At 33.6% G+C, this 25,182-nt stretch overlaps 2 protein-coding genes across 5 annotated transcripts in view; one reads left to right on the top strand and one right to left on the bottom strand.

Moving 5' to 3' along the window:
* Window positions 1-2,188, top strand: part of LOC116013191 (arp2/3 complex-activating protein rickA-like) — a 3,353-nt gene extending 1,165 nt beyond the window's left edge. The window contains exon 2 of the mRNA XM_031252840.1: window positions 1,653-2,188. Coding sequence (XP_031108700.1) covers window positions 1,653-2,188 — 536 coding nt within the window. The remainder of the gene's footprint in view (window positions 1-1,652) is intronic.
* Window positions 2,189-18,824: 16,636 nt separating this feature from the next.
* On the bottom strand, window positions 18,825-24,638 carry LOC116013400 (U-box domain-containing protein 32). 4 transcript variants are annotated; one of them, XM_031253129.1, is made up of 9 exons: window positions 24,293-24,638; window positions 23,923-24,044; window positions 23,054-23,175; window positions 22,765-22,869; window positions 22,365-22,605; window positions 21,854-22,000; window positions 20,851-21,378; window positions 19,795-20,565; window positions 18,825-19,231 (listed from the first exon to the last, which is right to left on the bottom strand). In XM_031253129.1, the coding sequence occupies exons 1-9, from the start codon at window positions 24,462-24,464 to the stop codon at window positions 19,049-19,051; spliced, it is 2,391 nt and encodes a 796-aa protein (XP_031108989.1). In that variant the 5' UTR covers window positions 24,465-24,638; the 3' UTR covers window positions 18,825-19,048. The 4 variants fall into 4 exon arrangements, with proteins under 4 accessions (XP_031108989.1, XP_031108988.1, XP_031108987.1 ...); XM_031253128.1 differs by having other exon boundaries at window positions 22,365-22,635; XM_031253127.1 differs by having other exon boundaries at window positions 22,365-22,641.
* Window positions 24,639-25,182: the final 544 nt, after the last annotated feature.

Consider the following 25,182-nt stretch of genomic DNA (forward strand, 5'->3'; position numbering starts at 1 on the left):
AAATTAAAAATCAAGAATATAAAAACTAATAAATATGGATAGTCAGTGGATGATTAATAGAATTAACTCAATATTATTATTATAAAGTTGAACCATATTTTTCCATTGCAATATGATATAGTTTTTTCGGGATCTTGTTTCTTTAAATTGGTTTTATTTGTTCGATTAAAGTTAAAATATTTACATTATTTGTTGGAGATTAGTACAAATTTTAACAGAATAAAGCAAGTCATCACAAGAAAAAATGGACGATTATACCGTGGAGGAGGGTGTACATTGCATTGTAGATCTTGTTATAAAATAACTTTCAGATTATGTGACTGTAATTGACATAATTTATACGTATATTTAATAGTTTTTGTACCTTTATATAAATTGAAAATACTCACATGTTAACTATAGACACATAAAATAGTAATTACAAACACATAAACGATTAACTGCGGATATTGAATATGTTAACTATAAACATATAATATATTAATGGCGGCCGATACAGTGAAAGTGTAATTTTGACAAGAAACATTATTACTACCAAATAAATATTAGATATTTTTTGGTAGTATCACGTATTATATTATTTTGAAAATATTCTATAATGAAAATAGCAAAGTTTTATTACCAAATTAATATATATTTTGAAAATATTCTATATTTGAAAAGATTACTATTTTGGAAGATTATATAATGTATTATTATTACCATTTAAAATATGATTTTATGATAATAATAATCACGTTGTTGTGATATTGAAATATTTTATTCCATAAATAGTGATTCTTTATGTGATTATTGAATGCCATTTAGGAAACTTTCCACGATTACAATATTTTAGATTAGAGTGTTTCACTAAAGATAATATTGTAATAGTAACTGATTGATTTTATACAAATCTAATTTTGTTATGGAATTAATTGATTAATGGAAAGTTTATATTTATTATATAAATTAGTATTTTCACCTGTGCGATGCACGAAATAGATTTGTTATAATATATTAAGAATATTTGGATCGATATATAATTATATTAATTATAACATCAAATATATATTATATAGTGCAATTGAAGATATATTTTGGATCGATTATGTTTTCTGATACTATCCTTGTTTGAATTCCAGCAAATAATTGCTTAATTAACAGCTAATGTGTAGATGTACACATGCGGTGCTGAAATTTTAGAGATTTTATATATCATTGTTTATGATTTTTATAAATTAGTCAAATATATTCGTTCTCTAGTAACTCAGTTATAGTATTCAATTGCTATTCTAATTCATGTGTATGGAAGATATATTTTTGTGTAGATATATTTCAATTTTGCCATCTTGGAGAAAAATATAATATCACCGGTTGTATTTACACATTATTGAAAATCTCTTTGTAAACAACATTAGTAGTACATAGTAACACAATCTTGTCCATCCTCGTCTAGAACTAATTAACACTTTCAGGCTATCAGGATGGGTGACTCGAGAAAAAATCATGTACAATTGACCGTGATTAAAAACTAGCATATGTGATGAACGTCGAAACCAACAAATAATAAATACTTACTCTTATGAATTGTAATAGTGATGAGTAAGGTCGTACCCACGGAGATTGGTTTGTAACACCCCAATTTTCATCTCTTGGATTTATTACAAAANCAGGCCATAGTGTTGCAGGTTTTCCAACCCCTCATTTCCCCGTTCCCCCAAACTCAGGCTATAATGTTCGAGGTTTACCACCCCCTCATTTCCCCGTTCCCCCAAACTCAGGCTATAATGTTCCAGGTTTACCACCCCCTCATTTCCCCGTTCCCCCAAACTCAGGCTATAATGTTCCAAGTTTACCATCCCCTCATTTCCCCGTTCCCCCAAGCTCAGGCCATAGTGTTGCAGGTTTTCCAACCCCTCATTTCCCCGTTCCCCAAAACTCAGGCTATAATGTTCCAGGTTTACCACCCCCTCATTTCCCCGTTCCCCCAAACTTAGGCTATAATGTTCCAGGTTTACCACCCCCTCATTTCCCCGTTCCCCCAAGCTCAGGCCATAGTGTTGCAGGTTTTCCAACCCCTCATTTCCCCGTTCCCCCAAACTCAGGCTATAGTGTTGCAGGTTTTCCAACCCCTCATTTCCCCGTTCCCCCAAGCTCAGGCCATAGTGTTGCAGGTCGTCCTATCCCTGATTTTCCCGTTTCCCGCTGACTCTACTCTCTCAGTTTTTCGATTGTATAAGAAAAGGAAATTAAGGAAATGATGATAAATGAAAATTAAAGTTCCATTTATATCTACATATATAATTCTTGTGTTATTCGCCTTCAATTTTTATTTCTACTTGCTTTAATTCTCTAACGGCTAACAACAATGCCTCAACTTAATCTTCAACTATTCTAATTATTACATGGGATATTATTTGTTGTAATTACCTGTTGAGGAAAGAGGTTTGATTAAAAACATTGCATCTTAATCCTCTTTATTATACGGTAAAATGACACAAATTCTATTGGAAACTATTTGTGACAAGCAAATAAAAGTTAATGATGTAATTAAACAAAATTAAAGTAATAGGACTAAATTTAACAATGCCAGAATAATGGATGACAAAAGGTAGAATTTGTTCTTTAATCGAATAACCATATCTAGAACAAAATCAACTCTCAATAGAACACTTATGGTGAAATTAAAAATCAAGAATATAAAAACTAATAAATATGGATAGTCAGTGGATGATTAATAGAATTAACTCAATATTATTATTATAAAGTTGAACCATATTTTTCCATTGCAATATGATATAGTTTTTTCGGGATCTTGTTTCTTTAAATTGGTTTTATTTGTTCGATTAAAGTTAAAATATTTACATTATTTGTTGGAGATTAGTACAAATTTTAACAGAATAAAGCAAGTCATCACAAGAAAAAATGGACGATTATACCGTGGAGGAGGGTGTACATTGCATTGTAGATCTTGTTATAAAATAACTTTCAGATTATGTGACTGTAATTGACATAATTTATACGTATATTTAATAGTTTTTGTACCTTTATATAAATTGAAAATACTCACATGTTAACTATAGACACATAAAATAGTAATTACAAACACATAAACGATTAACTGCGGATATTGAATATGTTAACTATAAACATATAATATATTAATGGCGGCCGATACAGTGAAAGTGTAATTTTGACAAGAAACATTATTACTACCAAATAAATATTAGATATTTTTTGGTAGTATCACGTATTATATTATTTTGAAAATATTCTATAATGAAAATAGCAAAGTTTTATTACCAAATTAATATATATTTTGAAAATATTCTATATTTGAAAAGATTACTATTTTGGAAGATTATATAATGTATTATTATTACCATTTAAAATATGATTTTATGATAATAATAATCACGTTGTTGTGATATTGAAATATTTTATTCCATAAATAGTGATTCTTTATGTGATTATTGAATGCCATTTAGGAAACTTTCCACGATTACAATATTTTAGATTAGAGTGTTTCACTAAAGATAATATTGTAATAGTAACTGATTGATTTTATACAAATCTAATTTTGTTATGGAATTAATTGATTAATGGAAAGTTTATATTTATTATATAAATTAGTATTTTCACCTGTGCGATGCACGAAATAGATTTGTTATAATATATTAAGAATATTTGGATCGATATATAATTATATTAATTATAACATCAAATATATATTATATAGTGCAATTGAAGATATATTTTGGATCGATTATGTTTTCTGATACTATCCTTGTTTGAATTCCAGCAAATAATTGCTTAATTAACAGCTAATGTGTAGATGTACACATGCGGTGCTGAAATTTTAGAGATTTTATATATCATTGTTTATGATTTTTATAAATTAGTCAAATATATTCGTTCTCTAGTAACTCAGTTATAGTATTCAATTGCTATTCTAATTCATGTGTATGGAAGATATATTTTTGTGTAGATATATTTCAATTTTGCCATCTTGGAGAAAAATATAATATCACCGGTTGTATTTACACATTATTGAAAATCTCTTTGTAAACAACATTAGTAGTACATAGTAACACAATCTTGTCCATCCTCGTCTAGAACTAATTAACACTTTCAGGCTATCAGGATGGGTGACTCGAGAAAAAATCATGTACAATTGACCGTGATTAAAAACTAGCATATGTGATGAACGTCGAAACCAACAAATAATAAATACTTACTCTTATGAATTGTAATAGTGATGAGTAAGGTCGTACCCACGGAGATTGGTTTGTAACACCCCAATTTTCATCTCTTGGATTTATTACAAAATCCTAATAATACAATACATTGCGGAAGCGTCTAACCAGCAGAAAACTGGGTGTTACCGCCACGCTTAGGTATCTTTCCTATACCCAAACTCTAAGGCTAAACTTACAACCTCAAATAACCATATCAATATCCAGATATGTACATATGGAAATAATCCCTCCAGGGTGTCTATTCTAGACTAGAGTGATCTTCAACCTCGACTCCCATCCTATTTAGAGCTCATCGGTCACAGGGACCCACGCTAGACTGCATCTAATAAAGGACACAATNAGCGAAGAAACTTCGCTCTGCAGTATAGATTAATCATACAGACTCCCTCACCATTCATTATTATCACACGACTCCATAACCATCACACTTGATCAAATATATTTCCCCAAAATACACACTTTGGTTAGTGTTAGTCTCGTTATGGAAATTCGAGTACAGGAGACACAATAATTTTCAAAACACAATTACTTTCCAAGTTAATAAATATAATGCACAAAAATAATATTTGGGCCTTCAAAAATTCACCCGGATGCCCGTAGGCTTTCAAAACATCGCAACACTCAGGGTTAAAAACATCGGGGAAAAACCGGGTCAAAAACAAGTCGAAAACGAGTCCGCGTCAAATCTGCCAGAAATTTCAGTTGGCGCAGTCCGAAAGATTGAGCCGGTAAAAATAGTTCCCGAACTCTTTTTCACTTGAAATTTTTATGGTAGAACCCCAACTTATAGTACTTGATGTCCATAAAAAGTTTTGGTCATTTTGATCCACGAATAAACACAGAAAATTCCCTTTTCGCCCTTGGCAGTGTGCTGTCCAGAATATTTTTCTCTCTGGACCAGTTTTGGAAAAAAATTCGAAAACCATACTTATACTACTCCGATCATTATGAAATTTTATATGCAGGTTCTACACTTATAGAACTACATGTCTAAAAAAATAGGATCAAAATACCTTACCAATTTTTCCCAATAAATCTCGGAAGTTACTGCCAGAATCTATCCTGATTTCTTTTCACTATTTTCACAAGTATAAGCCTATATGGGCATAAATTCAACATATACATGCATAAATTAGCTATGAACATGTACATAAAAATTACCAAAAATCCAAAGTGTAGTTTCTTAGGCTAACTTGTAGATCCACGAACTTAACACATAATTTCCACGTAAAAATTCCTAGTCATATAATTTACTAGCATTTGTTCACCTTCAAGTGACTAAACCAACTTAAGGGATTCCTTACCTCGATGGAAGATTTTAAAACCAAAGAAGTTGCTAGATCCTTCCTTTGAGTTCAAAGACCCTAAAAATATCACCATAATAACAATATTTTTCATGCACCAAACATTAACACTTAAGTTCTAGAGATGATTTAATCCAACAAAGTCTAAGGTCTTACCTACACTTAGTCTCTTGGGTTGGAAGAATGCTTAGGAGCTCTTTGATCACAATGGAAGACCAAACTAATTTTTCTTCTTCTTCCTAATGGTGTAGTTCGAAAATGGGGTGGGAGAGTGAGAGAGAGATGAATGTGATTAGTGTAGATTTTGTCTTGAAGATCAAGTAACAAAGTGCAACACTCCCATGCCTCATTAATGCTAACATTAAATGATCCAATCTTGGCTAGATTTTGGTTGTCACTTGTCAATACCCTATGGAGTCCTTAAGAAGATCACAACTTATTTGGCCAGTTTATGGTTAAATCAGATGAATGCTCGGAGGATTATAACTTAATTCGGGAAAATTCTAATACCAAAATTATTCTAAAAATAATCCCGTCGCAAATCACCAAAATTGGGAATTTTTCGGTATCTCGCGAAATATAGGTACAGAGTTCGTAACAATTTACCCCTTACAGTCCATTTAAAATTTTCTTGAACTAACTAGAAGTTCAGGCTTAATCGTATGATACTTAATAATCCAATTGCTAGGAAAATTGGAACTGAATCTATATCCTTAAAAATTTCTCGGTTCGTGACCGGTACGTAGTTCGCAGCTTATCGATAACTAATCTTTAAAAAAAAATCTTTCGAGCACCGAGAAGCCTTCTCTTAAATGTCATAGCTTAAAAAAAAAAATTATATCGATGTTCTCGAATCTTAACTTTGTCGGAAAAACCGAGGGGTTACAGTTGGTTAGACTTATTTTAAGCAATAGATTTAATAAATAATGAGAAGAGAATGGAAATTTAAATAGCAACAATGAAATGAAAAATAATATCAAATAGCAAATAAATATCAAATAAATGTCAATTGCAACTAGTATCCAACCCAATGCATAATATCAGTTCAATTCTAACAAGACAGATTATTGATTTGCAAGCCAAACTAACTTAACTCTTTACTAGATTGGTTATGGTTATTAACAAGCTCTAACAACCTGTCCTTCTTTACTTCGTCGGTAATCAAAACAAGCTCTTTAATTACTTCCCTAGCTAATAAACAGTCCTAAACAAGCTCTTAAGATTTAATTTACTAACAACATTAATAGAATTAGAAAGACTACTAATCCTAGCCAACAAACTCACAAGCTCGGCTCATTTAAGCTAGACTATAAATCTTCATAACACAAACTGAAAATCAATTATAATCAAATTGTGCTATGCTACCAACATCAGAACACTTAAACAATTACGGATTCAAGGTTCTAACTAGCAATTTAATAACTTGACAATTGAACAATGGGCTCTTTTGCAACAATTAATTAAGCAATAATTTAAATAAATATAACAGAAGATGTATAGATAATAAAGTGCAAAGAATAATTTAGGCTAAATAAAGCTCACTGATCTTGTAGAATCAAACTTCAATAATTCTCGAATTGGAAAAATAAGAACTCAGCAGGAAATCGCAAGGAGTGTTTACAAAGTAAATAAGATTCTTCTGTACAAACTGATGATTTTTTTAAATCAAGTCGTGAGGGGGGTGCCTCTGGGGAGCCGAAACATTACGCTGACTCCACCACTCTACGTGGTCGCGTTACATACATCAGGTCTTCGAAATAAGCTTCTTCGCTTACAATTGGGGCAAGCATCAACAATCCTTCTCTCATCGTCTTGATAAGTCCCAAAAGATGCCAGGCAACCGGCGACTCTATTCTGTTCACGGTAGATCACTCGGAAAGAGATCCTCCACTCCCTGATTCTCTAAAGTAAATAAGATTCTTCTGCACAAACTGATGATTTTACTACTGAACTCCTTGCCTATTTATACTAATTTAGGCTTAGTACTATCCGTTCGTAATTGTTGTGGATGAAATTTGTAGAAGTTGCAGCTGTCCACGCGTCGCACGCCGCAGTCCGCAGCATCACTCGTCCGCACACAGCCGAATTCGTCGCTCCTCAAATTACTGCATTCTCCGCAGGTCGCACGTTCGCTGTTGTCTACGTACTTAAAACAAAACAAAAGAAAATAAAATTAAACTAAAAACAATTATAAAACAAAACTAAAAACCTAATAAAGTAAAGGTAATTAAGATAGGCAATTTATATCGTGAATCACGGTGCACAATGCATTGCGTACCTCGTACCAAAACGATGTCGTTTTGGTCATTTTAATTAATGATTTTTTTTTTTGGAAATTACGTTTCCCGTTTCGGTCGGTCTCTGTATTTATGTTAATATTCTGTGTATTCTATGTAATCGTTCTATGTATTCCAGGCAACCATTCTATGTATTCTAGGCAACCGTTCTGTGTATTCATGTTAGTAACACATGTTGTGATGTGTTCTTGCATTCGAATGTTTAGGAGGATGAATTCTGTGTATTTTGTGTCAATATTCTGTGTATTCATGTTATTAACACAGGTTGTGATGTGTTTGTGCATTCGAATGTTAGGAGGATGCGTTCTTTGTATTTTGTGTCAATATTCTATGTATTCTTGACAAACATTCTGTGTATTCTAGGCAAACTTTATGTGTATTCTAGATAATGATTATATGTATTATAATTAATGAATTCCCTGGAGTCATTCGCGTCCGCGCCCACTAACATCAAAATGACGTTGTTTCGGACCAGGGTCCACAGTGCACTGTGGACCGTGGTCCACGATATAACGATTGATTAAGGTAGGTTTGGGTTGCTGAACATATATAGAATAATTAAAGGTATTTAAATTGGGCCAATTAATAAAAACAATACAAAGTAAAACAAATATATAATTAGCTCAAATAAGGCCAATTCTTATTAATAGGTCCATTAATCCTAACTATTCAACTAACTATTATATTAGTGCAAAAAATAAAATAAAGTGTAAAATAAATATAATGTTAAATAAATAAAACTAATTTATTATCAGATCAATCTAAATTAAGTATAAAAATAGTGCTTATCAATATGCAAGCATCAATGGGAATTATTTATACTGGAACTTGAAGGGCAATCTCATATCAGAAAGAGTGAGAGACATTCGAGGGATAAGAACTTTGGTTCCTTCATGTCATGTGCCCCTTTAACTATTCTTGCTTCAACAATGTGATCTGCCCATCCAAACTGTTGAAATGCAATGTCCATAACCGTTGATTGGCAGACTACACATGCTTCATATTTCATCAAAGTATCCGTTTCTTATGATATTATGATTTATAATATATAAGAATTGACAAATAAATTTGATAATGCTAAATACGACAACACGTAGCTAAAACGGGTAATACGATCTCTTATTAATCAAAAAGATCCAAGCCCGGTTTACAATACAAAGAAGGGCTAGAAGGGCTCAGCGGGTCGATAGTGGGCTTTCCTACTGTCCGAGCACACTTCAAGGCTTAGTCCTGAATCAGCCAAAAGATCCCCTCTCTCCTCATAAATGCGGTATTTATAAGAGAGGGAAGTTGCGGTCGCCGGGGCTCCGACATGGTGAGAATGTGGCACGCATGTGTCCGCCTCGCTCCTTGCCCAAGCGGGATGGAGCACGTGGCGGACCCCGACAAGGCCTCTACTAGCCGGGCGAAGCATCGACCGGTCCAAGACGGGCCGACCGCTAACTGGTCGGGCTGAGATGCCGACCTCCCGATCATGTTAAACCGACCGGTGCAGGTGTATTTATACTATCAAAATTAACTATAGTGTAAGCTTTTTAAGTAGCTTTTGTCTCACATTGGTTTGGGAAGTAGGTTTGCACAACTACTTATACAAGAGTCTTTCTAAGGCTTATTGAATTATATAGCATAGAGGCTCTCTCTCTCTCACGCGCGCGGGTGCAAAACAAATCCCAAAATGAACTTGAAAAGGCTTGACTCGTGTGTGCCGACACCTGCAGGCACGAATGTCGTCCAGAAAATTGAGGATGACTCATGTGTGCCGACACCTGCAGGCACGAATGTCGTCCAGAAAATTGAGGATATTGTTTTTATTAATAGTATTGATTTTGATTTATTTGTTGTTATAAATTATTGATTTACTCCAATGAATTTGTTAATTTTTAGGTACTTATTTGATTTTATTATCAAATTAATCAATACATGTGCAACATGAATACTACAGAAGGACGAACATATTTAAGTTGTGATTGTTTGTGTAAGGTAGAATCAGACGGTAAAAATCTATCAAAAGTACACACCCCTAAATTATATTTCTAAATAGTTTGATATTGTTTGGACTCCCTAATCAATCATTGACATTAAAGGTTGGTGCACCTGTTATGTTATTGCGGAACATAGACCACCCTCTTGGACTATTCTTGCTTCGAGAATGTGATTTGTCAATTTTGTGACGGTACGCGTCTCATCGTCACAAAATTAACAAATCACATTGTCGAATCAAGAATAGTTAATGGGACACATGAATTGAAGGAACCAAAGTTCTTATCCCCTGAATGTCTCTCACTCCTTCTGATATGAGATTGCCCTTCAAGTTTCAACGTAAACAATTCTCATAACGTAAACAATTCTCATTGATGCTCGATCGCATATGTCATAACTATCAACAATAGCCAGGGCCAAACACTAACTCATTTTGGGCAAACCAGTGTTTAATCATAATCAATTGTACGTGACTTTTTCCCGAATCAGCCATCATGATGGCCTGAAGGTGTTAGCGCTAGACGAGGATGGACAAGATTCTATTAGTACTACCAATGTCGCCTACAAAGAGGTTTTTCAATAATGTGTAATTCGAACTGGTGATATTATATATGTTTTTTTTTTCAAAGAGAAAATTTGCCAAAGTTATAAAACCCTAAACACTAATATATAAAATCATCAAAATTTCAGCACTGGATGCTTATATATACACATTAGATATTAATTTAAAAATTATTTGGTCAAAAGTGCGACATGAATAATTGGATATAGTTCATGGTGCTAGATAACACTTTAGCCTTTTTCTTTTTATGTTACGTGAAATGCATAGATTAGAATTTGATCTTACGTTGCTCATCGTTCATGCCTTATATATGTTGATTGTATATGTGTGAGATTTCATTGTTCATTAGTTGGACATCCAACATTCGTAAATATAGTAAAAAAAAAAAAAAAAAAAAAAGCCAGCGTCATGAACACAATTAAAAATTACAAATTATAATGCAGAGTAAATTAATTTTTTTGCAATTGCAGGATATTAATCATGGACTCACTACTAAATGTTTTTTTTTTTGAGTGACGATAAAAACTCACAACTACTACTTGAGGGTGTGCCTGGATAAACTTCACTCTTGTATAATAGTTAAAAAAACTACACAAGAAAGGTAAACTGCACTAAAAACACGTTGTGTGACTAATTCGACCAAAAGAGTGAAATTTGTTTTCATCTTTTTTAATGTAACGTAAATGTAATAATTAGTTTGATGATAATAGTTGACTTGGTGCCAAATATATTGTCAATTAGTCATGTTTAGAAGGAGTTAATTCCAGAAATGGTCGTTCGACTATTGACTTTTACCAATTTTTGTCCTCGACTTTTAATTTAACCAAAGTAGGTCCCTTAGCTATTGATTTTGTACCAATTTTGGTCCTTCTATTAAATCTATGTTAAATAGGTATTAAAATTGAAGGCAAAAATGTAAAATCAATTATTTTAACATTTCTTCTTCACTTTTTTAACTATTAAAAATGGTTAGCAATAGGTGCTTTGAGTTCTTTTAAGTTTGTTCCTTGTACGTGAAAAAATTGGAATTTAGGGTGTGTTTGGTAGCCCGAAAAATGATTTCTAGGGCTTTTGGTGTTTGACAGTGCTTGGAAAATGCAGTCAACGAAAAACATTTTCCGTTGACCAAGGAAAATGAGGTCATTTTTTCTAGAAAATGACTTTCGAATTTTTTTCCGGACGTCATTTTCCGGACTTTGCTTCAATAATTTTTTTGGCCAAAATGACCACATATGTTACTTTTTAAGAGAAATATTATATATATATATATATATATATATATATATATATATTATATTTTAAAAAATTAAAATGTAAAATTATACAATTTAATTCATTTTCCAGAAAATGAACCAAACACACAAAGACAGTTTTTCAGAATGCAACCAAACACCGGAAATGAAATTGTTTTCTGAAAATTGACTAATTTTTCAGAAAATATTTTCTAGAAGTCATTTTTCTACTTTCCAAACACACCCTTAATGAGATGCTTAATGATGTTATGTTGGTTGATGACGACAGGTTAGGAAAATGAAGACCATTACTCCTCATTGGGACTATGTTGAAGCGCCATGTGAATATGCTTCACATTGTGGAGGTTGCAAGACCCAGAATTTATCATACGAAACTCAGCTCATAGCCAAAGAGCAACAAGTTCATGAGCTTGTGTACTCGGATCAAAATTCAGAATTGTGATGGAGGTTAAATATACAATAACACTCCACATCTAATTAGAGAATTTACAAACAAAAAAAAAATGAAGAAGAAAGGTTAAAATATTTGGGTTTACAGTTTTGCCCTCAATTTTAACACCTACTTAACGGCTATGTTTGGCAAACCTAGCTGAAAAGGTAGCTGAAAGCTGAAAAGTAACTGAAAACTGAAAAGCTATAAGCTCAAAGCTGAAATCTGAAGAGTTGTTAAGCTAGCTGTTATGCTTAAAAGTGTTTGGTAATTTTTGATAAGCTGATAAATGTAAAAAGACTAAAAAGGACGTCTCCATACAATTTAAATAATTTTAAATTTAAATAGGTTTGTTTATAAATTAAAATATAAAATAATGAAATCAATATATTTAAATAAAATATAAAGTAAGAACATATATTTGAAAATATATAAATTTTTCTCAAAAAAAAAAAAAGAAAATATATAAAGTGAAAAAAAATGTTTATAATTCATAAGATTAGTTCATACAAAAATTAATGTTCAAACACAAATGTCAAACTAAAATTACAACCAAACAGAGTTTATAGCTTATTAATAGCTTAAAATAAGCTATAAGCTCCTAAATAAGCTCTGCCAAACAGAGCCAACATAGATTTAACAGAATGACCAAAATTGGTACAAAATCAATAGTTAAGAGACCAACTTTGGTCAAATTAAAAGTCGAGGACAAAAATTAGTAAAAGTCAATAGTCGAAGAACCATTTCTGAAATTAACTTTGTTTAGAAGTGTATGAAATGTAAAAGTAATTATTACATTTATATTTAACATACATGTAATAATTAATTTTAGATGTAATCTTTATTTAATGCATTCCAAGCCCTTCGACATTAAAAATGTACATTCTCATTAGCGCTTTTGATATTAATTGATTGCATTCACTATATATGTTCAACTCTTTTAATTTCATAGCTCACCCTAATGTCACATCAGAGTGTGTACATTTTAAAAAATAGTATCTCTCCATCGAGTGCGAATATAAACTTAATAAATTAAACAATATATAATAAACACACAAATTAAAATTAAGAATCCATAATAAAACTATATATAATTTAAATTTGGAATAAGGTTCAAATTGGCCACTGAACGTAACCTGAAAGTGCAATTAGGCCATTGAATGAAAAAAAAATGTGCAATTAAGACACTGAACACTCCAAATGCATGCAATTTCACTTGATAGCAAGTTACCTTCCATTTCATCAGGTTGCCTGCTTACATGGATGGTGAGTATACATTTTAAAATATTCTTTTAATAATAAACTTTAAAATTAAAAATTAAAAATTAATTTAAAATATTTAAAAAATATTAATATTAAAAATATTAATATTTTTTTAATTTTTAATTTTTATTTTTAATATTTATTAAATAATAAACTTTAAAAATAAAAATTAATTAAAAATATTAAAATATTAAATTAAAAAATTAATATTAAAAATATTAAAAATTAATATTTAAAAATTAATATTTTTAAAATGTTTAATTTTTAATTTTTATATTTATTATTAAAAAATTATTTTAAAATGCCACATCACCATCCATGTAAGCAGATAACTTGATGAAATGGAAGGTAACCTGCTATCGGGTGAAATTGCATGCATTTGGAGTGTTCAGTGGCCTAATTGCACATTTTTTTCGTTCAGTGGTGTAATTGCACTTTCAGGTTACGTTCAGTGGCCAATTTGAACCTTATTCCTTTAAATTTTATTCATCATCCTTGTAATTATTCACAACACGCTCCAGCCCCACCTCGAAGTGAGTGATGTAAATTTTAAAATTTTGCATCACTTTAGCTAACTGTGAATACAAACTATATTTATCTTAATCATGGTTGCAATAGGCGCTAGTCGGGCGGTAGACTAGCGCCTAAGCGGTCTAGGCGGCGACCTATAAAACAAAAAAATAATGCATGTGTGTGGGTGTATGTCATATATATATATATATATATTTCTATTCAAATGTGGCCGCGCCCTTACGTGCGGCCGTGCGGTTTACACCACTCAACAATGTTAAGAAATGCACCACTCAATAGAAATACATTGAGTGGTGTGTGACCGCACGGGAGAGCACGGCTGCACCTGAAATTATATATCTATATATATATATATATATTTCTATTCAAATGTGGCCGCGCCCTTACGTGCGGCCGTGCGGTTTACACCACTCAACAATGTTAAGAAATGCACCACTCAATAGAAATACATTGAGTGGTGTGTGACCGCACGGGAGAGCACGGCTGCACCTGAAATTATATATCTATATATATATATATATATTTCTATTCAAATGTGGCCGCGCCCTTACGTGCGGCCGTGCGGTTTACACCACTCAACAATGTTAAGAAATGCACCACTCAATAGAAATACATTGAGTGGTGTGTGACCGCACGGGAGAGCACGGCTGCACCTGAAATTATATATCTATATATATATATATATATTTCTATTCAAATGTGGCCGCGCCCTTACGTGCGGCCGTGCGGTTTACACCACTCAACAATGTTAAGAAATGCACCACTCAATAGAAATACATTGAGTGGTGTGTGACCGCACGGGAGAGCACGGCTGCACCTGAAATTATATATCTATATATATATATATATATTTCTATTCAAATGTGGCCGCGCCCTTACGTGCGGCCGTGCGGTTTACACCACTCAACAATGTTAAGAAATGCACCACTCAATAGAAATACATTGAGTGGTGTGTGACCGCACGGGAGAGCACGGCTGCACCTGAAATTATATATCTATATATATATATATATATTTCTATTCAAATGTGGCCGCGCCCTTACGTGCGGCCGTGCGGTTTACACCACTCAACAATGTTAAGAAATGCACCACTCAATAGAAATACATTGAGTGGTGTGTGACCGCACGGGAGAGCACGGCTGCACCTGAAATTATATATCTATATATATATATATATATTTCTATTCAAATGTGGCCGCGCCCTTACGTGCGGCCGTGCGGTTTACACCACTCAACAATGTTAAGAAATGCACCACTCAATAGAAATACATTGAGTGGTGTGTGACCGCACGGGAGAGCACGGCTGCACCTGAAATTATATATCTATATATATATATATATATATATATATATATATATATATCTTTTTACTGCTCTTATATATATAAATTTGAATATATATAAATATAATAAAAAATTAACAAGGTCGACTCGTTCGAGTTAACTCGGCTAATTTTGCCGAGTTTGGCGAGTTAACTAGGTGCTAGGTGGCTGTCTAGGCGGCCGGCCACTTAGGCGGACGCCTAGGGAGCAATTCACCTCGGTTTAGGGGCGTCTAGCGCCTAAACGGTGCCTTAGGCGGGGATTTTTGCAACAGTGATCTTAATAAAAAAAATTAAAATAAGAGTAGTTTGCGATTGATTGATTGTATTCACTATATGTTCCATTCTTTGAATTTCACAACTCTCCCTAATGTCACATTGGAGTGCGTGTACATTTTAGAAATTTACATCCGCTCCACCGAGTGTGAATACTAACTAAATATTAAATACAAAAATTAAAATTCAGAATCCATAATAAAAATAAATATAATTTAAATTTTATTCATCATTCTTGTATTTCACGACTCACCAGACCCCATGATGTATAGCAAATATATGATATGAGTGATGGTCAACTTGAGGGTTATGGTACATAATATGCAAATATATACTAGCAACTACGCACTTGCACTAAGAAATCAACAAGAAGTTAAATTGTCCATAAAAAGTTTAAGGCAACCATAACTAAACAAGTTAGAACAAACACATATAAACAAGAGATAACCACAAAATAAGGAAAATATGACTCAAGTTAAGAGCACAATCTACTAAGTGCAAACAAACCTATAAGATTAGGGGGAAACGCATAATAACCGATGAATTGAGGAGATGTACGTAGTAATTCAAATCTAAAAAACTACTCTTGTGATCATTTAAACATAAATTAGGACTGCGAATTGTCCCGCCCTCATGACGTATCAACTCCATCTCTTTCAAGCACACTGCATCAAAATCCATCTATTTTCCCTATTTTCATAACGGAAATAGGGAGTTTTTACACTATATTACTTTTTTATATTTTTTTTAAAAAAAATAAATGTATATACGTTTGTTATACACCTAAGCGCCATATATAATACATTAGAATTTTTTTAAAAAACATTGATGTATATACGGCGGTTATACGGTAACTGCGATATATACAATATTATAATTTTTTTTTCAAATATATGTGTATACAACAGTTATACACTTCACTATCATATATACTACATTAATTTTAAATTTTTTTATGTTTTAAGTATTGATATATATATATAGGTCCTTAATCAGGTGATATATATATATGGCAGTTATTATAGACAACCGCCATGTATACTATATTATAAATTTTTTTTCAAATAGATGTATAAATAGTGCTTGTACACCTAACTGTCGTATATATTACACTATATTTTTTTATTTTTTAAATATTGATGTATATACTGCAGTTATACAAGCAACCGACATATATATTATATTCTATACTTTTTCCAAATAAATTTATATGTGGATTGGAGGTTATACACCTAAAAGCAATGTATACTACATTATATTTTTTTATTTTTAATGTATATACGACGGTTATACACTTAATATATTACGGAGTACATTAGATATTTAATTTTATCTTTTTAGTATTGATGCATATACGACAGTTATATGGGCAACCGCCATATATATATAGAGAGAGAGAGAGAGAAAGTCCTGTTCAAATGAGTCGTGTTTTATATGAGTCCATAGGCACAGTTGTTAGCCTTTTAAATAATGAGATCAGTGGTGTAAATTAAAAGTTATTTATTTATTTAAAAAATTTATTTTAAACCCAGATAATTGGGGAGTATCTGTGCATGCAGGGGGTATTTTTGAGATTTGAGGTGGGTTATTGTCAGCTATTATTGTTATTAATTTTTTTTTCAAAATTTAGGGCTCAAGTCTTGCACACGTTGGCAAGGTTCTTGTTTATGCGAAGTGTAGTGCAGAATTAAACAGCTCACCGTCGCCAGCTGCTCCACGTTCACGGATCACCGTTGCCATTCACCACGTCTGCCGCCGTTTAAGCCGACACCAGCCTCTACGACCCGCCACCGCCGAATAATCCCACATCCTCCCCGTAGCCGCGATGTCTCGCATTTCGCCATCTGAGTCCCGCCGCCGACCGGCTGAGGTCGCCCAAACCAATATAAAATTTCGGGGAAAGCGTCAAATAACCCCTCAAACTTTACTCTAAAGTGCAATTAAACACTTAAATTTGTCATTTTGGTACATTTAAACCAAATAACCGATTGTTTACCATAAACAACCCGTCATTAATTTTCCGGCCAACATTTCGGCGACTGTCGACTGGAATGGTTTTGTCCGTTGAAGACGACTAAATGGTCACGAACATACTGGGATTGGAGTTCCATTGGAGAAAGGAACGAAGTCAACCAAACGGACGACCATACTGGGTTGGAGTTCGTCTTCTCCAATGGAGAAGATGGTTGTTCATCTCTCCACTGTTTGTCTTCTCCAATGGAGAAGACGGCTGTTTGGAGAAGACGAACTCCAATTCTAGTATGGTCGTCCGTTTGGTCGGCTTCGTTCGTCTTCTCCAATGGAACTCCAATCCCAGTATGTTTGTCATCGTTTGGTCGTCTTCATCGGACAAAATCATTCCAGTTGACGGCTACCGAAATGTAGGCCGAAAAATTAATGACCGATTGTTTTAGGTAGACAACCGGTCATTTAGGTTTAAATGTATCAAAATGACAATTTTAAGTGTTTAATTAAACCTTTTTAATGTTGAAAGGTTTAATTGCATTTTGACATAAAATTTAAGGGCTTATTTGATTTTTTCCTAAAATTTCTTATTTCTCTTTACTTATTACATTTACTTTACTGCCCATACAAATTGCATTAACTTTTAAACAATCAAAATGTATGCCTTAAGCATTAAATAGGGATTCAATTTTTTTTTTTTGAAAAATAGGGATTCAATTTTTATTCCACTGCGCACGCACTTAATTTTGTTAAGCGATCTGCGAATTGTGCCGCCCATACTGTTGCTAGGGAGGCCTTTTCTGAGTCAGGTTGCGAGGAATGGTTTGACATCCCCTCATCTTTTCTTGTTGACATTCTTAGTCGTGATTTAATGTATTAAGCCTTTTCTCTCTTAAAAAAAAAAAAAAGACGTCGTTTTTGGACCCAGGCCCACCTTGCAAGGTGGACCTGGGTCCACGGCATAACTACTGGTTGTGGCAAATTTTTTGTCCAGCAGAAATGGGAAAAAGACGATGAAGAAATGAGACAAATTCAGAAAGAGTTAATACCAGTAGGGTCACCGTCATGTTTAGTCCTAAATTTTTAATTTAACCACCCGAAGTCCTTCTACTTTAAAATTACACCACCTATAATCTTTCAACCTTTAAATTTTTAAGTAGTCATGGTCCTAACTTTGTCCTTACTTAAACTAATAGAAGGACCACGGGCTGGTTAAATTTGAAAGTTGAAGCCAGTTGAAGAATCACGGATAGTTAAATTGAAAGTTCAGGACTAGATTTACAGTGTCACTATACTCAGAAAACTCCAAATGTTATTAACTCCAGAGAGAAAATAGATGAAGAGAAAAGAGAGATTTATTAAAATTTTCAGAACAATCATAATCTGAGAACAGTGAGTTAAGAAAAGCAGAAATTGGGGATAGATTTTCAAAATGGGCATTGGAACAAATAAATAAATCTATACATTTCCGATGCTTTGATTATATGTTCATATTCTGTCCTAAACAGATGCAACTCCATTAACTGCAGTGCAGTTTATAACTCATCAACTATACATAAATGAAATGCCAATATTTGTGCACATGTTATATTGTGTATTAAACTTAGGAACGGAACGAGTTACCGTTTCAGGGCTGCTGTTGCCATTCCTGAATGGCATAGTAGAGAGCGTAGTTGGGGATTAGATCGCAATGATCAAGTGTCAGGTTTGTCATTGGCGAGGTCTCATGACCACTATACAACCATCCTTTGATAGCATCCGCTTCATATGTAAACCCATCAGCTGCTATGTATGGATCTTCCATCACTTCCTGTAAACCCCAAAAGCGATAATAACACAAAGCAAATGATAAATCATAAAGTGCTACATGGAAGCCCAGATATAGTGCATCCCATAGAGCAGTTTAGCTTGAAGCCCGCACGGGTTTAGCTCACTGGTTCAGTAGGCAATATTTGAGAGAAGAGACCAAAGCTTGAAACTCGACAACAGCAGTGTGGGGATTATGCCCAAAGTGGGCAGATCCCTTGTGTGGACTGACACTTGGTCCTGTCTGCTGAGCCACTGAGTTACCGTGATTTACATCCTCTTACATGCTTTGTCAGATCGGAGTGGTGGGGACCTTGAGGTTGGGATTCAACCTTTGGGAGAAGTTTAGCTTGAAAATAACATTTTCAAATAAATGTTCTGTTTGTCTTTGTGGGAATGTTCCCAATATCCACACTTTGAAAGGAAACAAAATCTCTGTTTTCAACATTAGATGAAACTTGGCTAACAATTTCAAGAGATACGCAACATGGATAAAACTAGGAACCTAAGTGAGAGGTGCCTTGTCTCGACTCTTGAGCAGTTAAACAGAGTTATCATGACTCTTACCTGGAAAATAGGACAGACAAAATGAGATGGGATTCGCTTTTGAGTCTTGGAACCTAAGCAAGATGAATTCGAATCTGAGGGGGGCAATGTGCACAAGTATTTCATTGGCTCAAGCATAGGCCAAACTTCAGAAACCAGATCAGGTCTATTTGAGCCAATAGTTTGACAACACCTCACACCTAGATAAGCCAACTCTTCTGCTTGCTCAATTGGCCAGTCTCCAGCCGAGAAGTCCAAGACTGTAGTGAAGTTTCCACTTTCCAGAGCACAGTAAACATCCCTCACTATACCTGAGGCTGGTCTTGCAGTTAAAAGTTGTAAGATTACAATGCCAAATGCATAAACATCAGATTTTGCAGTTTGATCTCCTTCCTTAACAAAATCTGGGTCCACATAAATAGAAGCCTCAGGGTTATCCATAGTACTTGGTGTGGTGCAATTAAATGGATTTCCACTCTTGGAAATCAAACGAATGATGCCCAAGTCACTTATCTTGCTGACAAATTTTGCATCAAGGAGAATATTAGAAGGTTTCAAGTTCCCATGGACAAGACAAGGGCTGTTGGCATGCAGAAAGATAAGAGCAGAACATATCTCAATAGCAATTCTAATCCGATATTGCCAATGAAGGAGGCGAGATCTTGCCTGGGAGAAAAGGTGATATTCAAGGTTGCCATTGTCAAGGTATTCGTATACAACTGATCTAGATTCTGAACAATAACCAATCAGCGTCACAAGATTTGGATGCCTCACCCTGCTCAAAGCTTCTGCCTGTATTGACAAAAGCTGGTCAAGTCAAGAATTCTTCTTTCTTGTGAGGAGATAATAGGATGTGATATACTAGTACAGTGATATACTAGTACAGTGATATCAACTGTTAAATTTCAGAAAGTGAAATTCTAAAACCATTCTATATCATCAAAGCTTCAACTTCATTTAATTTAATAAAGTAATATAGAATGCTCTAACCTTAAAGGCTTTTTTAACCGTCTACTAAAATGCCTAACATGAGAGTGTAATACAGATTTATTTGAATCTAGTTTAATATGGGTTTACCTCATATTCAAATTCTGAATCACTTATAGAACCATTAGAGGGCAACATCTTTATGGCTACCTTCAGATGGCGAAGAATCCCCTTGTAAACGCTTCCAAAATTTCCTTCTCCAATCTTTAACGATGGATCAAAGTTCTTAGTAGCCTCTGTGATATCTGAAAAAGAGAACTCAAAAAACCTTGAGCCCAAAAAGTCAACATTGTCCTCCTTCACCAATTTCTTTAATATGTTAAGTTCTCTAATTGCAGTGTCACGCTCCATCTTCAATGCATCTCGTCTTGCCTTAAAGGATATCAAGAGTTCCACTGCTTGAATGATCTTCTCCTCTAATTCCTTCTCGGCACAGGAGGACTGTTCTATTTGATCTTGAAGTGCTGGCTCCTGCTCTTTGATCATTTGAAGCTCTTCTGATAACTGATTATGCTGAACTTTGAGCTTTTCTAGTTCTTGAGTTTGCAGAGCTAGCATTTCCTCAATTTCTTTTCTTCGCTTTACCTCTTCTGCGCATACTTTTTCTGAGGCTTCAGCCTGAGAAAAGCTAAGAACAATTATAAGCATTTTTTAGAGAAAATTTTTGGATTTTGAACCCATATTCTTCTAAGAAAAAGTTAAGAAACACATCCAACTTGAACTTTTTACCCTACATGTTATAACCCTCTTTTTTATGCCTTGTCTCATGAAATTTCAAACCTTACTCCTTTTGAATTCTAGAAGAGTAGAAAGTTCACCAAAAACAAGCAATTAAAGTGACATTATCTTAGTCAAAATAATAAAGATGTTCTAACAGAAATTTATAATGGAAAAAGAATTCTTCACTAAATACTTGAGGGAGTGTTTCATAAAGGAAATTGCTTAATGGAAAGTCTAATTTATTCCATAACCTTATAGAGTTATACTAACTATGAAACGTAATTATGAAAGTTTCTCTTACAGTGATACTTTGAAGAGGACATTAAAATTTTTTCAGATAGAAATAGTGTTGCAATGTTTAGTGAAATATAACCTCACGGATAGCCTCCATGGTCTCTTCTTCAGCTCTCCATCGTCTCAATGATTCTTCAAAAGCTCTCTGTTTGGCATTCTCAGCATCTGTTATAGCATGCTCAAGTTTACTCCGATCATCAGTAGTTTCCCTGTTAGATTTCTCTTCCTGCATTCAAATTCCAGTTAATGACAAGAACAGTCCCTGCGACATTAATTTTCTTTTAACATATTATGAGCAAATCCAGTTATGTTATAACCTGAAAATTGATTAAGATATCTTGTTCTATAAGAAAGTTATAGTTTAAAGAAGCAAATATATCAATATGGCTGGCACATACTGTGTTCCAGAGGAACCCCTTAGACATATAGACTAATGAATATTTTTTATTCGTACAATATACAGAAGGAATTACTTGAAAAAGTGAATTCTATCAACTAAAATGCCAAGATTCAAAAATTTGCAGTTCCAGCAGCTGATTGTTTCTGGTTCAAAAGTTTGAGAAACAATGAGACTCAGAAAATGTACTTACTAGCTGAGGAGGAGACCATGACTGTAACATATGTGCTTGGCATTGGTTTCCCAAATCTGAAGGTGAATTCTTTTCCTTAGTCTCAACACTCATGGATGTAGTTGACTTTAACTCGTTCATTACTTTCACAGATGTAGAAGTTTCTTGGCAATTGTCAGCATTTTCATCATCTGAGTCTTTTGCAAGCTCATCCAGCGTGACCGTATCTCCATTTCTCCTTGGAGAAGATAACTCACTAGGGCTAGGTAGAACAGAACCAACATTTAAATCCCTGTGTCTTCCAGTGAAAGGAATTATAATACAGTGTTATGTCCATCTTGCCAAAATATTTTTCTAGATGAAACAAATACTATACAAATATTTATACAAAGGGTAAATACCCACATATGTAAGGTTATACCTTGTATATATTAAACACCCACTGCAAATAAACCAAATATGACAGGAGACTGGTGCGTGTTGGCATACAAATATAGCCTTATTGGACTTTAGCCCCGACAATTTCCTGCAGTCTAGATGAACCCTAATCAGTAAAATGACAATAATAATTCACTTTTTAAAAAGCTGAATCCACCAAGCCAAATCGATCTGCAACACTAGAGACTAACTAAAAGTATGCACTTAACCCTACAGTGAAAAGAATCCATCAAGAAACGCAAATCATTAAAAAGATAGAAGGAGGCATATACTTTGAGTAGTACTTCTCTGCTGCTGCTCCCATGACAAGCCATCGGATATTCTGTTCACGAATGACTTGCACAATCCCTTTCTCAACATCATTCATTTCAAGCCACATCTTATCTCCCTGTATCTGAATTAACAACAAAAAGTAATTGAATGCATAGAAACTAATGCTCAATAGCAAACACTTGTACACTGAAATAATGCCCAGCGCCAACAGCTCAAACTCTGCAATTGGCCATTCATTTCAAAACAAAACTAATAGTTTAAAATTTTACATAATCCACAAGAAGATCTAACTGACCTAAGAACTACGTACAGTAAATCATGACTCTAATCTACAAAGCACGGATATCGACACAAGGATTGAAATGTTAAGAGGAAATGACATGTGAGGGACAGTCTTTAATATATAATATATAACTTGTCTTGTTATTATAGATATACTGTGTAAGAAGTATACACCACAATGAAAGTATCTAGAAAAAAGTAATATGAAACACACAAAAAAGAATTGTATGAATATGGTTAATCTAATGAATATGACCTCAAAAAACGATTAGTTCCCTGATCAAGCAGGATAGCAGGCATTTCTAAAAAAACATAAGATAGAAAAAGTAGGACAAAAAATTGGAGTATCAAACACTTGAATAAGTGTTGGCATTCAACAAGGATACTTTGCCTTAAATTTAGTGGCCGCTAGGTTTTAATTGAACTTTTGATAGATCAAAGTTGTTTAAAAATCTTCTCCAAGGTTGTCATAATTCATATATATTTAACATAAGTACAGATGTTTTAGCAATTAGCATCTTTCCTTTATACAATCGAAATAAGTTAAGTCAGCAATGCATAGTAAGATATTAGGAAGAAATTATACCCCTGCTTGGTCTAGAAAGACAAGGTATTGATTTACAAGTTTGTGCATCTTTTGGCGTTCAAGTTCCTGGCATGCCTTCACTGCTGCTTGTTTCAGCTTGGTGTTGGACAGCTTTCCATCCACTGAAAGCTCACAAAAATGTATATCTCCACATTCAGCCAAGAATATTTTTAAATTGGAATATAAGAACAATTTAATGCAGAGATTGGATCCAAAATCAGCCTTTAAAAATACACAGGTAGTGCCAATTAACAACTTACTCCTTCTATGTATCAACCACTCCGATATGAGAAGGCTTCAGTGTTTCAACAAATGGATCGAAATGAGAAGTTTGAGGCAAATAAATGAGGGGAAATTGAGAAGAACTTACTGGCAGAGAGCAATTGAGTAGGCTGATGAACATGAAGAAGGCAAATTCTCTTCCTCGAAAAGCTCTTCACTGCCCAATAAAGTGTTGACTTCCCCTCCTTCACATTCTTCCCCACAGCTACAAACACTGTGTTCTCAACATCATACACTGCTTCACCTTCTTCATCACCCATCCCCAAATTCTATGAGATTCTTAGTTCCTGGGGGTGGGGGTTGATAAGGCTCGTTTGGTTTTATCAATATTTTTTTCCTTCTGAAAGGAACAATTTGTTGTATATTTGTTGATACAGCTCAGAAAAAAAGGTAATAAATGGCTCTGAAAGGAATGCTCTGGACTTTGGTGCTTGTCTGCTTTTTCCACAGATAAAAAGAAAAAAAATTAGAAAAGTGATTAATAAGGAGACTTTCTTAGTAAGCAAAAAAAGGCCATTTTCTCAAACTTTCTCAACCGTTTACATTTTACAGGTGTTAGAATATAGTGGGCGGACAACATCGCGGGACGGTGGGGACCGCATACGTTGTTTCTACTTTTAACGTCTTGTTTGGTAAACTCTTTTTTTTTTTTTTTTTTTTAACTCCATTGTTTTTCTTTTCTATTTTTTTTTCTTTTTAGGGATGTCTAGGGAGGGGAAAATTATAACATGCAATAGCCACATATTACATCATGAACCTAGATTAATAAAAAATAATATTGTAAGTTTATGAAAAAAAAATTAAATTTATACTTAGTATTGCACCTTGGCACCAATAAATCAATCAATCATCATGTAAATATATTAAATTTTATTTACGCGCGCGCATATATATATATATATATATATATATATATATATATATATATATATATATATATATATATACGTAGTAATATATAGTGCGTGTTTGATAATC

This window comes from Ipomoea triloba, chromosome 3 (assembly GCF_003576645.1).
Source record: "Ipomoea triloba cultivar NCNSP0323 chromosome 3, ASM357664v1".
Classification (NCBI taxonomy): Eukaryota; Viridiplantae; Streptophyta; class Magnoliopsida; order Solanales; family Convolvulaceae; genus Ipomoea; species Ipomoea triloba.